General features: G+C 44.7%; 1 protein-coding gene across 1 annotated transcript in view; it reads right to left on the bottom strand.

The window, feature by feature from the left end:
• Window positions 1–1,058: 1,058 nt before the first annotated feature.
• Window positions 1,059–17,840, bottom strand: part of MPZL1 (myelin protein zero like 1) — a 44,615-nt gene continuing 27,833 nt past the window's right edge. Inside the window, exons 4-6 of the mRNA XM_066599367.1 lie at window positions 14,394–14,529; window positions 10,105–10,216; window positions 1,059–6,581 (exon numbers count right to left, since the gene is read on the bottom strand). Of these exons, the coding sequence (XP_066455464.1) occupies window positions 6,480–6,581; window positions 10,105–10,216; window positions 14,394–14,529 (350 nt within the window). The 3' untranslated portion in view covers window positions 1,059–6,479. The remainder of the gene's footprint in view (window positions 6,582–10,104; window positions 10,217–14,393; window positions 14,530–17,840) is intronic.

Raw genomic sequence — 17,840 nt, forward strand, 5'->3', positions numbered from 1 at the left:
ATAGAAGCCCGCGGGAGACCCGCATGAAAATGGAGCATGGTCCAGATTTTTTCATGCTCCATTTTTTTAAAAATCGCTTTTATTGACGATCCGCGGGTATTTATCTACCCGCGGGTGGTCAATGCATCCCTATGGGGTGCGGATCCGCGCGCGGGAGATCCGCTGCGGATTTTAAATCTCATTTTGCCCGTGGACATGAGCCCTTAGACTGAAGGGGTCCATTTAACTACTTTCCTCTTACCAGTTTTTTTTTCTTTAAAAAGGGGTTGACAACTATTGATGGCTAATCCAGAGGACAGGACATCAATAGTAAATTGGCAGGAGTCTGTTGCCTTGGCTCCCTAGTTGATCAGCTGTTCAACAGCCCAGTAACACTGTGTACTGAACTGAATTCTGCAGGAAGCGGACAGCTCCGTTCTTACTGTAGTGGCCAGACTTGATATTGCAGGTCAAGCTCCAATTGAAATGTATGGGAATTTTGCCTGCAATACCAAGCCTGGCCACTACAGTAATATCGGAGCTGTTTGCTTCCTGCAGAAATCTGCCAGGCCGCTGTGCTTGTGCACCGAGCTAACAGCTGATCGTCATTGGGCCTGGGTAATGGATCCCCGCTAACTACTAATGATAATTTATTCCAAGGATTATCCAGCAATAGTTTACAACTGGACAACCCCTTTAAGATCAGCAAGTGTTATTTAGAAGCATTTACAGTAACAAAGTTCTGCAAAAAGTTTGACTATCCATCCCATCACACCTACAGATTTTCATACTTCACCCTGGAAGGAGTGTTTTCTCCAGCGCTGACTGTCTCCCTGCTGAGTAATGCCATTTGTATGAGCCGTCAAGGACGGGGTGAAGAGAACGGCCAACTGTGGAGCACATTTCTGACTCACCAAAGTTGCCACTTATTAAGCCATTATCCTGAAAGAATCTCTGTACTAACAATCATCATCAACAGGGAGAGCTGTAATCAGAAATACGCAATATACGCAAACCTTCCACCATGAAGATCGTCTATAGGACATCGGACGGGATACAACCACAACGGTACAGACAAATTCAGTTTTTCAAAATAAGTTTATTCCAGTATAATTAACTGTAAAAAATACAGAAAATATATTTGACAATTGCATTGATATGAAATCCACACAACATGCAGAACCGGGCGAGGTGGGGGGAGGGGTCGGGAGAAACCACCTCCGGTCCTTGCATCTTACAGCGGACAACATCTGAATGCAATCCAAGGCATGAAAAATAAAATTCCAGTTTACAATTCAGTAAAGAAAAAAAATATATGGAAAAAAACCAAAAAAAACTAAAAACAAAAAAATTAAACAAATGCAGCGTCGACAAATATTCACCAGGAATGTTATAAAGTATCGATGGCCTCTTGTGATTAGCGCTTATCTCGCTTTCAACCCAGATGAGTACCGATGAAACGACTATCTGACTATCTAGAATGACAAACGCTAAATGTTCGTTTGGTCCGGCCGATAAAGAGAATTTGAATCCGAATTTAAAGAACTGCTCCACTATGAGATAAGGTGCCCGCCGGACACTGCGGGACCCTCAGGATGCCCTCAGGTTTCCATCAGGCAACTTCAGGCGCAATTCCCATTTATTTACATTTCGCACGCGGCTTTCACCTAGCCAATGTAACTCAGCGTCTGGGCTGAGATTCTGGGGAGGAGGGGGATAAGCACTTCTGACACTAGGAAGCTTTAGACATGGCACGGGACCCTCCAACGTGAACGTTCTTTCATTGCTTGGAGGCCTAAGGATGGCAGAGGGCCCCTCTGCAGGTGTATGGCCGCTCCTAATGCACCAAAACCAGCGCAATGGAGGCACAGGCACATAAGTTTTGGGGAAATGGCATTATATGCTGGGGGGAAAAAGCGATACGAGGGCTTTGCTTTTGTAGGAGGTTTTACATTCTTTTGTACCATTTTGGGGTATATATTTAATTTTTTTATAACTATAAGAGGGAGGGGGATCTGATACTTTACTATGACAGCTGTGGTTCTAACAGTGATAAACCGCCCTCTGTTCAACTCCTTAGATGCTGCGGTCACTGACTGTGGTATCTAAGGGGTTAAAACAATCATAGCCCAACATTATTGGTCTCTGATCTGTGCCCAATGTCTAGGGGTGTTGGTAACAGCGCAAGCATTGAGAATGAAGCACACATTGCGCCATCTTCATCAGTGCCGCGGTATAAAAGGCATCGTATCAGAAGACATACCAGTGTCGCTGTAAGGGGTTAAAAGGAAGAGATATGCCGTTGCTGGAATCCAGCTGAAAAGGACATTTTTGGAGGGGCATTGAGAGAAGTGACATGTTAATCAGCTGTGAGTGCAGTTCTCACAATTCGTTGCCCAAATGTCCTTCTCTGCTGGATGCCAGACACAGCACAGCACATCACCTCCTTATGCCGGGGTGGGAAGTAAGCCAAGGGAGCGCCTGACACCTCAGTTGTGACTTCTGATCATCCTATTACAGTTCATAAATAGCTAAAACCTGCAAAAATGGTTGTATCACTTTGTAGATAAGTTACAGCCTAAATTATACTCCAGAGCTGCACTCACTATTCTTCTGTTTATACTGAAAAGTCAGTGAACTCTTGTCATCAAACCAGAGGGGAGGGGGAAGATGGGTAGTTTTGCTACAATAGATGACTACGGTAACGGAGGTAAAAACATTTCTTGGAATGTAACAGTCAGCAGAGCAAGCTCTGAGCAGATGACCGACAAGCAGGAAGTACAGGGGGATTTGAGCTCTGAAGCCTGCAGATTGGGGAGTGCAGCTTATGTAACTCAGGATCAATAGAGGACAAGTAACATGTACAGTGATTCCAGCAGCAGAAGTGTGAATGCAGCTCTGGAGTAAAAAAAAAAAAAAAAAAAAAAAAAAAAAAAAAGTTTAAAAGTGGACATATGGATTAAAAAGTGTCACATAACATGATGGGCACTTTAAGGGCAGCCAGACAATTACATTGCTTGTAGCAATATATTATTCATTTAGTGAAAAGTAACTTTATACTAAATGAGCCGAGGGGGAAGGGGGGAGACCTTTAAAACCATGGCCAGCTTGACTGTTCAAAGTGATACACCATTACTGCCGCTGATAATGGAGAGGCCCTTTAAAGCGTACCTATCAAACAGCGTTTCATAACTTCCTATTGGCCCGCAGCTAACATTTGACCATGGCGTCATTGTTGTTAATAGATCTGTATCAGCAACGGAGAGTGTGATCTGCACCTTTTGGGTCTCTTTCTTGCTGAATGTGGTGTAATGGAGGAGTGGTGTACTCTTAGCCAATCAGATGTCTCCTCTGATGCTCCTCCTCTGCAGCTGCATCCCCCTCCTCTCCCTTCTTCTATATACTGTTTTGTACTAGATGGATGTTTAGAGATTGACCCCACCTCTAATAAGATATGACAACACGTCATGACAGGTACGCTCTAAGGCTGCCCATGTGACCGAATGGAACACTGCTGTAAGAGAAGAGAATTAATGCGCACAAGATGGAGGTTTCTGAAAGCAAAGCAGAAACAGCTGAGAAACGATCACCAGATAATAACTGCAAAACACAACATCTAAAAAGCGGGCCGATAGGAATGAAACCAGACTATTTAGTTTTTAACATTAATTCCACAAACCATTTCTGCGTCACGCCGTCTTCACGTTAAACCGTAACCGCTGCTTCTAAGGCAGGAAGCCATTTTTTTTGCATTGGGTCAATCTAAAGCAAATGACCGCCTCCTCTATGCGGGGGTGGACATACATGGCTCTTGAGATTTTACTATCCGGGATTTTTACACCGTTTTGTGTTTTATCACACATCCCCTCCGTCGTCCTCCGTTTTCAGGACCGATTAAAGACCTTCACCTTTTAAAAAACACTTACTTTTCCATTAGTTTTTTTTTTTTAAACTTTTCTTTCTATTAAATATATTATAAAAATATGCCGAAAACACGCTGAGGCATGCAGCTCTGGTCTCAGGGTGACATTAAATAAAGTATTTACAAAAAAAAAAAAAAAAGTGGCCATTATTCCGTATATACGGAATACGTAGATGCAGATGGAGGATTAATAGGAACATATGGGCATTTCCAGTTAGGAGCAATCCCCCCCCCACATCTGTAGGAATAAATTACTTCTTGTCATGTCACAGCCAGAGCTGCGGTCATAATTCTGACTTCCTGCTTACTTGTGATTGCTACCCCCTGCTTGTTCAGTGTCTGCACAGACCATGCTCTGTTGGAGAGTGTGGGAATTAGGGTTTCCAACAGACATTGCAGACTTGTGGAGAACATTACAATCTCTCATCTAAGGGGACTTTAACCCTTAGATTTAGCAATTTTGATGGAAGGTTGTCCCATAAGCAGGACCTGACCGTGTACGGAGTGCAAAATCGCTCATTAGTCGCTTTATGAAGCGACTAATGAGTGACTTCTTGTAAACCAGCAGTCAGTCATCTATACCAGTGAATAGCAGTGGGCAGCCGGAAGAGATCTCTGGCGTGTTGCGCCTCCATCCACTGAACGGCTATTGTCCCGTGTACAAGGACCCTAATGGGCATGTCTGTCAGCTCAAATAGCAGCCTGTGATTGGAGGAGGACACACAATGTACACTGGTGAGATGTAGATTGTTCCCGCTGCTTCTAACCAAGCATTGATTTACAGCTATAGGATATAAAACAGGCCGGTGGCCGTATCATCACTGACCGTCATCAGAAACAGTAGACAGGACGGGGAGAAGGCTGAACAGGTGGAGGTGTTACTGGTGCCTGCGCAGGACACCATTTTTGGCAGTGCATTTTTTTAGCGTCATTTCTGTCCATATAAAAAATAAATTATCGCTATTTGTCACCTGTGTTGGCATTAGTGGTCAAATACGCAACTCTACAAAACAAAGAAGTCTTACTTTACAGCCTACCGCAAAGTTATCAGTCATCACTAGTAGCTAAAGACAATGCTAGAGGGACCGGGCCTGGTGTTCTTCACCTAAGATAGAGAAGGTGCAAATTAGAAGGCAGACATGGGGTAAAGTGATGGGGGAGGGGGGGATTTGTAAGGAGGATTAGTGATGTCACCACGTAGTTTTTGTAACTGCTATGAATGGGGCGGTGGGTCGATCTATTGGAGACTGCGTCCAGGAAGTAAAGGATAGCACAAAATAAATTAATATGAAATGAGGGAACCGAAGAGAAATTACATTCCATGCACTAGTAACCTTTTTTTTTTTTTAAATAAGCTGAAATAACATTTGGCGATTGTGTCCCTGAACACCTGAGCGCTTCATTCAGGAGATTACCTGTACCCATCTTGACGAAATAACTTTTTATACACAGATGTAGCAGGGTAAAGCCACCTCTAACCGCGCTCCCTGGAGCCCTTGACTGACGATGCACTTCTTACACAAGATTTGCAGAAGGAGCGTACGGCACCACCGAACTTCAAAAAGCAATAGGCTTTTTTTTTAACCCTTTAAAAATGACTTGTTTGCCTTGTCTTGATTATTCCTCCTGGAAACATAGGAATAAATTGACAAGTGGGTGTATCCTCTCCATGTGTCTATGGGTGTGTTTTCTACACACTGTCCAATCTATGCTGATCATGTCCTACTTTATAGGCCCACACCCTCTTCACAAGAGAAACACTAAAACACCCAGTTGTCAATGTTTTCACACATTTCCAGGAAGTGTAACAGAGGAACAGCGCAATGCAGAATTCTAAAGAAAACCCACACAGAAGATCTGATTGGCCATCAAAGATGATGATAAAGTCTTAAAGGACGTGGCACTTTTCCTGCTGCATTATCTGTGAACCATGAAAGCTCTGTATCCTGCGATCCCATGTACAACCACAGACAAGGGCACCCAGCTCTGCTACATCTGTACGGGCAACATACACCACGTCTGCTGAGACCCCCCCTCTTTCTTGGAGACACTTGGGCAGCACCAATAAAGGTAAAGCACCTGGAATACTGACTATTGGGCCTTATTGCAAAAGCGCAGGAATGTATATAGTGATACAGGTGCAGGAGACCCTCCAGCTCATATTTATACATATTATACATGGATATGTGTGGTGCTGCTGCCATGAACACTTATGCTGGATGGCAAATAATTTGCAAGGTTAAGCAATGGGGAGGGGGGAGATGAGAAAAAAAAAAAAAAGTCCTCGTGTGTGTATAAACCCGACAAAAACACCAGCGGACACAAATAACTCACTGCTGCAGGATCCACAAGCGACGTAGGTGAAGGCACCTAGAACCGTAGCTGTACATTCGAGAGTCCTGTGAACCTGCTGTACGTTACATATACAATACACATCCGTATAGTCACATGCATTGGTCCTGGGTGGCGCACACCGAGTGTGAGCGACAATCGTTTTGTGTCGCGTAAAAAGTCTCATGGAAACAAAAAAAAAAAAGTTGCTTATGGAATATACATCTATATGTCCAAGGCAGGAAAGTCAGCAGTTTTTCCGGATGTCAGCATAAACCACGGTTTCAGATTTGTTGATCTGGCAGCCGCCCTTTCCTGAGTGATCCAGCTGAGCGTATATTACTGGGCCCTGAGAAGACAGAAGGCAACAATGTAACGTCATCCCACAACAGACTACATTGTAGCAGCTCATCGCTGACCAACATCTGCCAACACCAGTAAAAGGGGGCCAGACTCCACCAATGTTTGGTTATTTCCCTATACAGGGGTGCACCAGCCTAGTCATGTGACATTTTAGCTCCACCCAAAACATTTTTTTAAATAACTGATAGAAGTGATGCATCATGGAACATACAGGAAAGAAAAAAAACAAAAAAGTACACATCTCCAATCTACAGCTTTCCAGCGTGATCATCATTGGCCCCCACAAGCCATCAATGCAACAGTTTGGAATACAGCTGGAGTTTTCTTCTAACTACAAAAGATTTGACCCACAATCCCCACAGCGCAATTTCCGGATACATAATTTTTTTTCACCGTTTTTTTCCTTAACGTAAACTTACCTTGAAACTTTCGAAAAGCTGAAATTCAACATAAAGCGGTCATGTAACAAACCGGAGGCACAGCTACATGACTACATTCCAAGGAAAGGTCATCACGGCCCCACTTCCCGTTACTGGCATAAGGCCGGCTTCACAAAAGCGCAAATGTGCATGCCGCAGCTCAACGTATTTGCGTTCATCGGCGTTTTTTACTGTACTTTCTGTCCACTGCGCACGCACATTTGCGCGCGGCAAACACGAATTGAAATGGCCAATTAGTTCCAGCTGTGATTTGTACTTTTCCAGTTATGCAATGTTTCACGCATCTTCTCTCATACCATCGGCTTCTATGAGGACCTTTGGTGCGCAATTACATAGAAAAATAGAATTTTTTTTATTTGTTTTTGCGCAAGATACAGAAATCTGAATGAACCCACTGAAATCAAAGGGTTCTATTATCTGCGTACTGCAGGTGCAAAAAGGCTCCTGTGAAGCCGGCCTAACTAAATAGTCACAAGCCCGTAAAGTATATGTAATTAATGGGCAATTGCACACAAGGCCTAGCTCCTGCCAAGGGTACTTGCACCTCCTCTGCTTTCAGGTTGGAGCTGACAGACTGGTTGCTATGAACATTAATATGACAACTGTGGTTGCTACGCAGTATATCCACAGCAACCAGACACCATAGGGGAAAAAAAAAAAAAACAGCTGTCAAACCTTGTCAATCCTGATCTCAGGATGACGTATTCATCAGGCTCGTCGTCTTCTTTTGAACATCTTGCCTTCCACTCGGCCTCAAGACTACAGGTCAAGGCAACAAATCCACACCTACCTTAATGCTGCCTGCAATGGGGTACCAGACGATGGGAGCCACATCCCTTTTATCTAAGACACGCCCCCTTAGTCAGTCTTTAGTATAAATTTGAGGGCAGATGGCATTATTTGGAAATGAACAGATGTACCCTGGCATATATTTCTACAACACTCTGCTTCGGAAGCGTGAAGACAATGTCAAATATAGTAATTAGGGGTTTTCTTTCTTCGCATTTAGGTGATGGCCCCTTTAAAACAAACACTTCAATATAGCCGGCACCATCAGCGTGTTCAGCTCGCACACAGTGGATCAATGATCTCTGTAATGTCGTCCATGTGTGTAGACCGCAGGACGGCCCGGAGGACATATGACAAGACTATGTCCATCTCTGTGGATCATCATGGGCTGTTAGGTTGGTAAAGGGACAATTTTGCCTCTTGCCAGCTTGACTCATTTCCCACCGTCTGTTGGCTCGCTACAGAATAACCTTTTTTTAAGCTCATCTAAGGATAAGCCGAAAAATCAGCTTCTGTGGTGATAATGCTGGTAACATTTAGACAAACGTCTCGCAGGTGTCGGGAGATTAACGAGAAGCGCGCCCCGCACCGCTAAATAAACAGCGCAAGTCACAGACAACACAGAGGTGTCATCCTGCAGTCACGTAGGAAGGGAACACGACAAGCCATTTATCTGCTATAAAATCCGAGAGCCTTAAAGTCCTTTTTCCAAATACAGAACTCCAAATCCCCCATAGGAGTTATCCACAAGCATAGAGGAGAACTTTATCATCATGGGGGTCTCACCGCTGAGATCCCCACCGATCCTGAGAACAGGGGTCCTCTGTCCCCTACTTCTCATCACTGCGGGGTCATTTCTGCCAACCCCACCGACGTCAGACTGAATGGAGTGCTGGCCATGCACATGTGCGGCCGCAGCTCCATTTATTACAATGGGGGCTGACGAAAACCGCAAGCAGGAAGGCAGTCCCTCCACTCCCATGCGGGCGGATAAAAAAAAAAACCTTCAAGCTTAGGTCTTGATTTTCATATAAAATACATTTCAGGCATGAACACTCCCCCTTGCCAACGTGCTTGTACTTGACCACCTCCGGCAGTCTCATTGCAAGTGAATGGAGCAGAGCTTCACATCCGACTCGCCACTCCATTCAATCTCCTCCTCATTGGAGGGATGGGGTTAACAAACCCACAGTGAGGTCGACATGGGATCCCAGTTCTCAAGACTGATGCTGGTCTTAGGACTCTAACCCCCCTCCCCTGTCCAAATCAACCATAAAGTTGCCCTCTGGGGGTTCACTTTAGATTTTGGATTAACCCCTTCATGTGATAAATGCTTGACTATCTGAATCTGCCACCAGAGGGAGCTCAGGAGCTTACCGCATACTAGGTCATTACCAAGTTCAATGTGAAGACAGTATACCGTGGGCTACTGAGCTCCCTCTAGTAGCAGACGGTAGCCAAGAATTTACCATTTAACGCTATGCATGGGATATGGTGCTCTGTATTTTTGAAAAAAAAATGGAGCTTGGGCTACACTAAAGATAGATTAAGAAATTAATTTGAACCAAACACAACATGGTATAAAAAAAAAAAAAAAAAAAAAGTTTTCTTAGGGCATATGGAAGTAATGAAGGACTGACCGCCCCCCTTCATTACAAAAGGCCTCTCATCCGAGAAGACCAGATAGATCCATGAAAAAAACATGGTTACTTTGCCTTGCAAATTTTTTTAACGATTAGTTGAAAACAACCTTACTCAAAACGGACTGCCATGGTCCCCCAGCATGGAGACCACCCTCACTTTAACAGTATGCTAGCAAAAGGGCTGGGGTTATTCAACATGGACAAATCAAAAGGGGTTGTCCCACCAAAAACGGATATCTAGGTAATAAATGTATGATCGCTGGGGTTCTGTCTCCCGGGACCCTCAGGCATCCCATGAATGGTGCCCCTAGTGAATGTAGCAGCAGTGTGCATGAGAGCTTACTGCTCCATTCATCATCTATATAGATTTCTCTGTGCACTAATGTGCCATCTCCCTCAGATCCATGAAAGTGAATGGAGCGGTAATCATCCATGGCTCCATGCCCTCGAGCCTCCTGTTCTCTGAAGGTCGCAGTGGTCAGACTATCGATCACCTATTCTGTGGGTAGGAAATGAAGGCTTTTGGGGGGATAACTCCTTTAAAAGCAAACAAAAAACGAACAGCAAGAAATCTGCAAAGCTGAAGAAAAATACTGCTGCAGACGAGACAGCAAAACATATGGGACCAAGCATTTACCTGCACAGTTCCAGAGGGGGTGCCGGTTACCAAAGCCTCAGTATCAGAAGGAGACCTGTGTGGCGGCTGCTTAACGGGAGACATCAAGCTTTCTGTCTGGCCGCCGTCACCGCTGCCAGCATGTGAAGAACAGCGAGACGGACACAATTCGACAGGTGCAAAAGAAGCCGGACAATAAGAGGAGGATGGCACAATGGTAGGGATGACAAACAAACAAAAGACAAGGAAAGAAAAACAAATAAAAATAAAACAAAATTATGAAATAATGAGGAATGCATAATGAAAAAAAACAAAAAACACAAATCACAAAAATGGCATCTAACAGGACTGGGTGGTGTAAACATAACACGGGGAAGCACTTCAACACTGGATATGGAGGACAATGTAAGCACTACATAGCACAGACCGGCAGGCTATACCCCGAGCGGTGCGGCCCCCGAGCAAAGCGCCTGCCTCAAACTGACTGCTATGGGGAGAACGGGCGGCGGGGAAGTCTACGATGCGGCAGATTAAAGGTGGAGGTCCCCTTTAAGAATCCTGCTGACTGCAGGAATAAAGAGCTTCAGTTTAAGTTCACACATAGTGGTGATGCTGCGTTATCAGGCACATGGGTGATACTTTAAGCAATTTGTTGCAGATTTTTCTGAAGGAGTTTAATGGAAAAGTCAAAGTCCCCAACAAAACCCAATTGTTGCAGATTTTGCTGCAGATTCCAAAAGCATGCATGTTCTTGGGTGTCAAAGCCACAGAAGCAAACCCGCATGATTTTAAAGGGATTTCTCTGCAGAGTTGCTGAGGAAATGTTTGGTAACAATCCAGTTATGTGTGAACCTAGCCTCTGGGCCCATTAACACGGCGTACGAGTTGTGACCTTGTGCTGTTCCATACCTCCAGTTAATGGGCATTGCATGCAGATCAGAATGGAACACGCTGCCATTTTTTTTTTTTTTTTTTTTTTTTTTTTAACCACCCCCCATCCCACACACAGATCATCAGTTAGTGTGAAGAAACGCCTGGGTCCATCCATGAAATACATGGAGAGCACAGTGACGGGAGATAAGTCCGTGTGAATGGGCCCTTAGTGCCAACAAGAGCCTAGCAAGGTTTGTAAAGCCAAGTCTGAATGCAAATTAAAGGTGCTGTCCATTATAGCCTATGGGATCCACCTGGCGTTTGTTTTCGTCCAGAAACGGAACCGGTCGGCCATGTGGATTCCCCTTTCCTGCTCCCGGAACGGGGCAGAAAAGCGGAATCCCTCACACAGATGTGACCCCCCAACAAGTGGTGATTGCTCAAAGCTGAAACCCCTATAAAACAAACATGAGTAGATTTAACTTGTAAAATGTCTTTATGACAGATTACAGCCTGCCTACTAGATGCCTGGCGATGGCCTATATAACAGGCTTCCTAAGACTACCATTTCCTTGCAGCATGTTTGCCTAGTCACAATCCCCAATATTTCAGCCAAATGCGAGTTTTTATCATTTAGATTTTCTCTGTAATCTTCCTGATCCGATGAACTCCTCAAAAGCTGCACATAAGTGCTAGAGCGGGCTCCTCACTGCCTAACTCTCCTACAACTCATCTTGGTGCTTTGCAATAGCTACAAACGTCCTACATCTCTTCCGCCACCCTCCCATTCCTGGTGCTCAGCTCATTTCTGATACAGATGCACATTAGGTGTTCTACCAGTAGAAAGCAGCCACATTCAGCTACATATATAAAGCAGCACACCGGAGACAGGAAGCAGTTAAAGGTTAAGCAAACAGAAAATATATGAAGTACCAGCCTCAACAGTTGTTACCATGAGAGAAATGCAGCGGATGAGTCAAATACACCAGTTATAAGGCCTTAATCCATCGTCTACATCATATGTGGGGTCTGTAAGGGAGAGCAAGAGACTGGCATTGTGTGGAGATGAAGGCGGTAGAGAGTTCCCAGGCTCATGCATAATCCAACAGATTTGTTTAGTGGTTTATTAAAAGGAAGAAAAGAAAAAGAAGAAGAAGAGACCCCGAGTCACTGAGGCATGCAAGACGACACCGAAATTATTATGTGCGATTTCCACCATAGCATCTGTTCTGCAGTCACCTCCTTAAGATGTACCATGCATGATCACTAGCTTACACCTACTGGCTACAAGAAAAAACAAAAGCCCTCTAGCGCCACCAACTGTGAATCAATAGACAACCCCCAAAACAGTCTCATGTAGGTAACACGTTTGTGATTTAAAGGGAACTTACCTATGAGCACCAAAAGTTCCACTCCTATGAGTCCGGGGATGTGCTCTGCATACTTACCCGGCTCCCCATCCCCGCACTCATGAGCGTTGGTGACTCTTCTTCAGTCAGTCCATGCACATCTAAACAGAACAGTATGAGTGCGCATGCGCTGGCTGAAAGAGTCACACTCACAGACCAAGTGCCAACATCCACAGGGAGCCAGATAGGCAAGCCAAGCACATCCACAGACTCCTCGGGACCAGTCCTACCAGCACCATAACTTAGCCCAAGGTGCTCATATGTGACGACAGGTGCCCTTTAAGGTGGATCTGCATCAGCCGACATCCCATGTTTCTGGCTGTAGAAGCCTTCAGTGATGAGCAGTATAGAAAACATTTTATTACGCGGTAGCGATTCAGGTGAGTTTTGGGGTTGATTGATGATTCACAGGAAAGGGATTTATATGGGGCGTTAAGGGAAAATGCGCGCACAAAGACGAAAATGTTATAATTAAAAAGGGGTTTGTGAAGTGATCTCTAGGACATGCAGGTCCCTTGCTGATCCGGGGAGTCCAATAGTTTGGCATAAAAGGGCAGATTGCAAATGTTTTTTGCGAGTAGTGCCACTGCCAAGTGCCGGAAAGGTACGACATCTCCTTCAGGTGAGCTGCAGTTCTCTGCGCAGTACCAGGATGGGGAACGAAATACTCCCACCGATGAGCAAGTGACGGCAAGTCTCTACAATAATTTTTCAGCCTACTGCCCACCTGCATACAAGAAAACCCCTCCAGCAGTTGATTTACTCACATGACACCACAAAAGTACACTCATTGTCAAAGAGAGAAAAAAAAAACAAACAAAAAAAAAACCAAGCACCTAGAGTGGGGGGGTGGGCACAACATGCGGCACACAATGCTATTCTTAGGCCCCAATCATTGAGACACGGAAATATCTATGCGTGGCTGCAAACGCTTTCATGTCAGGGTTAAGAGGAGTGGCAAATAGCAGGCCAACAGGAATAAACAAGTACTGCGTCTCCCCAAAAATAAGACCCTGTCATATTCATTTTTGCCCCCCAAAAAGGCATACGTAGTGTAGCTAGCATAGATTTTCTGGGTAGGGCTTATATTTCAAGCCCCTCCACCAAAAATCAGGGTAGGGCTTATTTTCAGGAAAACAGTACTAGGGGTGCACTGTGTTGTCATGTTCTAATACATAGGGGCACAGACAAGTACTAAGGGTGCACTGAAAGTTCAAAAATTGTTCTGACAGATACAGGGGCCGGTAATGAGGCCACCTGTCTCTGGATGGTGGACAACCAAACAGTTGGAGCTGCTCGGGCTTATCAAATAATCCACCTATTGGTGGTCTGTCGAGAGCGTCCTGAGGCCGGTCGCCTTGTGAGCCCTCAGCCATCCACTGGTCCCAACGCCTCCTAACAGTCTGGCGGCGGAAATTCTTTGAAAACGTCTATCCAGCTTATTGATTTCCAATATTGCGCCCCTCTCAAGCTCTGCTAAATGGGTGAAGTCTCTTCTCTGCGCTGTAGAAGTGTCTAGTGGTCAACAAGCTCTACACAAGCGGAAGAAGAGGTCACTACAAACAAGGAGCCTCCGAGAGCCTTTTATAGGGGGGGGGGGGGGGGGGGTCACTTTTAGGGGCTGATTGTTTATCCAAATCACACCACAACTCTAAACATTAACATATCTGCCCGAGATGGAACTGCAGGAGGAGTTTTGCAGCAAAAGGAACAACTTTTTCTAGGTGCTTGATTTTCTTTTTTTTTTTTCTTCAAAGTTTAACATGCAAAACCCCTCATCAGTATCACAAACCACTGTAAGAGGAACTGCTTAGCTTTACCCTTAAAGAAGGGCTCCTAGAACACCCTAGTGTCAGTGTCATTACAGAAAGGCAAAACCTTCCCTACTTAGAAACCTAGTGATTGCAGAGCATCAATAAGTAACACACATTGGCGTATAAATGTACATTATACACAGCAGTACTTGTGTTTTACATCTACATGTTTGTACATAAAGTTTCTCTTCTATACAGTCAGATTGGAACTCACCCCGTGTAATCCTTTCTAGACCTCTTCTTTTTGGTGATTACCACTGCAAACACAATGATGGCGATGATGAGGATGCCACCAATAGATGCGCAAATTATGCCAACCAAGAAGGGTACATTGGACGCTGGGAGATTATCTGCAAGACAAGAACCACATCCTTGAAGAAACAAGTGCTGGCCACACGATGGTTATGCAGTCATTGGTACAATACTCGGGGCCCATTAGAGCTGGTACTAGGAGTTAAAAAGGGCTTATCCCAAGACTGGTACGTTTCTCTCTTTTCCTCACTGCACCGCTCACAGTGAGGAGATTGAATGGAACGGTTGTCCTGCGTTCAAGCCCAAAGTGACACGAAGAGGGGGACACAGGACCCCCATTCATGGGATCAATGGGGGTCTCAGCAGCAAGACCCCCAATGAAACGTTTCATCTATCCTAAAAGTCTGCCTTGGAATAGTTACTTAAAAAAAAAAGGTTTCCTAGTAACAATTTGGTGCCGATTGTCATAATATAGATAGTTAGAGAAGCTGGAGCTTCATATTACTGTTACACAGCGCCAAACCCCCCGCTTCCCTGAACAGAATCAGACGAAATAAAAGAAAACAGCAAAATAAGTAGCGATGACAACAGCACTCGAAAATCCTCAAAATGGCAAGCAAACAATGGGAATAGCATGCACGCTCCAATAAAGGACATGGACCCCCGAATCCACACGTCATGCGGGGTGCACAAAAATGCATTACTCACATCTAGACGGGTTCTTTATTATGTCCACGTTCAGCAATCCTTTCAACCGCTTCCTGCGGTCTTTGTCAGGCTAATGCATCACAAGTCAAAGACCTACAATATATACAAGCATGTACCAACCACCACACCACTGTTCCAGAAGTGATAGCAGGTGAGCATAATGGTTAAACCCTCCTCATTACAGGAATCGATGTATTTAATAGATCAGCTGGCATCAGACATCACGCGTCTCCACTGTGCTAACGGCGTGCGTGCGATCATCCACACTTCTCGCTGTGTTTGCCATAGTCAGGTGATCAGCCCTCCCGCGATACGGCGTCACCGATGCATTCACGTGCGTGAACACACTAGTCACCACTATATTTTCCCCATGGTCACCCGATGGAGTGCCCTATTGCTCCTGCGCCAACATCATCTTTGTCCTGCGCTGAGACATCCGTCTGATGACAAAGTATTTGTAGGTTACCTGGGGTGTACGCCACATTTCAGTGATGCTATATCTTCCCCCAACTGACTCAAAGCGCATCAGGAATATTAGCGCCGTCAGTCTAGACAGAGTGGTAGAAAGAAATGCAACCTCTATGTCCCCATTGTCACAATCAGGACATATATCAATCTCATCTAGTCCTGCAGGGTCATAGGGTATCCTAGCATTCATATAGCTGGCGTCTGGCTAAAGGAGCCAAACCTCATTGTATGTTCTGCACAGTGAAACTCAGTATCACAACTTATCTGAGGGGCATCAATTCACAAGTGTCGAATCTAGGTAACTAAAGAACACTCCAGGTACGTGTAGAACTATTCAAATCCATCAGGATACCTTAAAATTGAAAGAATTTTATAGCGTGGCTAAAATGTATGAATACAAGATCCAACTTCTACTTGAATGATATTTATTGAAAGTTTAATGATCACAATCCACAGACCATAACGTTCCTGTAGGTCACTGCCAATAACCATTTTATATAGGGGAACAACTTTCTATACCAGCTATAGAGCAAGTTAATAGAAGAAATCTTGCAAGACAGCGAACATCGACTGCTGGAAGTCATTAGCCATTGCTGCCAGGGAGGTCCCAATATCTCACACTGTTACCACTGCCTTGGGAGTCTGTAATAAAAATACAGATAAATATATGAAAACATTCAATATCTGTACTCCATATCTCTCACATGACCTCTGACTCTAGGATAAATAGCAACACAGATAATTACTTACACATAAGATAAAAGATTATAGTCCGTGTTCAGACCCCTCGGCTGTATGGTGTCTAGTTTAAAGATCCACTTCTGTTCCAGAAGTTTCAGCTGTCTTTCCCTATCCCCTCCTCTGATATTGAGGGGTACGGAGTCAATCACCCTGAATCGTAACTGAATGACTGGGTGTCCAAACTCAACAAAATGTTTCGCTACCGGTAATTCTATCTTCTTTGTTCTCACTGTACTCTTAGGTTTAGAAATTCTATTTCTAACCTTTGTAGTCGTCTCGCCAATGTATAGTAAACCGCAAGGACAGCTGATCATGTATACCGCAAAAGAGGACAAACAGGTGAACCTTCTGCTAATACGATAAGATTCACCTGTGCATGGATGGGTGAACTTGTCGCCCTTAACCAAATTATGGCAACACACACACACACACACACACACACACACACACTAAGCACGGAAAGTTACCATTTGTCACCGGAGCCAATGTACGTTGAGAGCCAGAGATGCCAGAGTGCTGCATGTTATGGACCAACCCATCCTTTAAGTTGTAACCTGATGGTAGGCCATAACTGGTAGTTGTCCAAATCCCACAATGTTAGGGTGGCACTGGGACAACATATACCAATGTTTGCCAATGATGTGTTTTATTCTACCAGTAAGTGATCCAAATGTGGATACAAACAGAATCCGGGTCAAACCGTTTTTCCTCGTGTTTGCTACCAACAGAGTCTCCCGATCCATCTCACGGGCTCCTGTGCTACATTGTTCGAGAATGTCTCTAGGGTCACCCCTTGAGTAGAATTTATCACACATCAAAGACAACCAATTATCAATTAAATCATTGTCCACGTGTCTAAGGCTGCCTGTCCATGGGCGAATTTTCATTGCGTTCCCCACGGCGATAATCCAGCCATGGGGAACGCAGTGAACGCTTTCCACAGTGTTGCTATGGAAAGCGCAGCCCCCCTGTCCACGAGCGGGGAATCATGATGCGATTTGCCATGATTTTCCGCGGTCAGCCCATCTGTCAAACAGGCTCACGGCGGAGATCCATCAGATGGCTCCTGCTCCCCGGCGGCGGCTCCCATGGCGGAGATGCGCTGTGGGAATCGCTACGCCCGTAGACAGGCAACCTAACTAGTAGCATCTGACTCCAAGGTAACAACTTGATATTTGAAGGATGGTAGCTATCAAAACGCAGCAAATTGTTGTGATCTGCGGGCTTGATATACAAGTCAGTCTTTATAACCCCATCTTGGTTCATAATGAGCATGTCCAAAAACTTGATGACCGCCCTAGAAAAAGACAAAGTAAATTTAAGTTCCGGCAAGAAACCATTAAGCTCATTATGAAGTGATGTCAATTCTGTTTTGGTGCCATCACCATCACTGAGCTGAGCCTTGAGAGGTTGGTTTAATTATTTTTATAGTGGTGTGGCAATTGGTACATGCCTGTATATATTGTAGGTCTTTGACTTGTGATGTATTAGC

The sequence above is a fragment of the Eleutherodactylus coqui genome, chromosome 4 (assembly GCF_035609145.1).
Source record: "Eleutherodactylus coqui strain aEleCoq1 chromosome 4, aEleCoq1.hap1, whole genome shotgun sequence".
Classification (NCBI taxonomy): domain Eukaryota; kingdom Metazoa; phylum Chordata; class Amphibia; order Anura; family Eleutherodactylidae; genus Eleutherodactylus; species Eleutherodactylus coqui.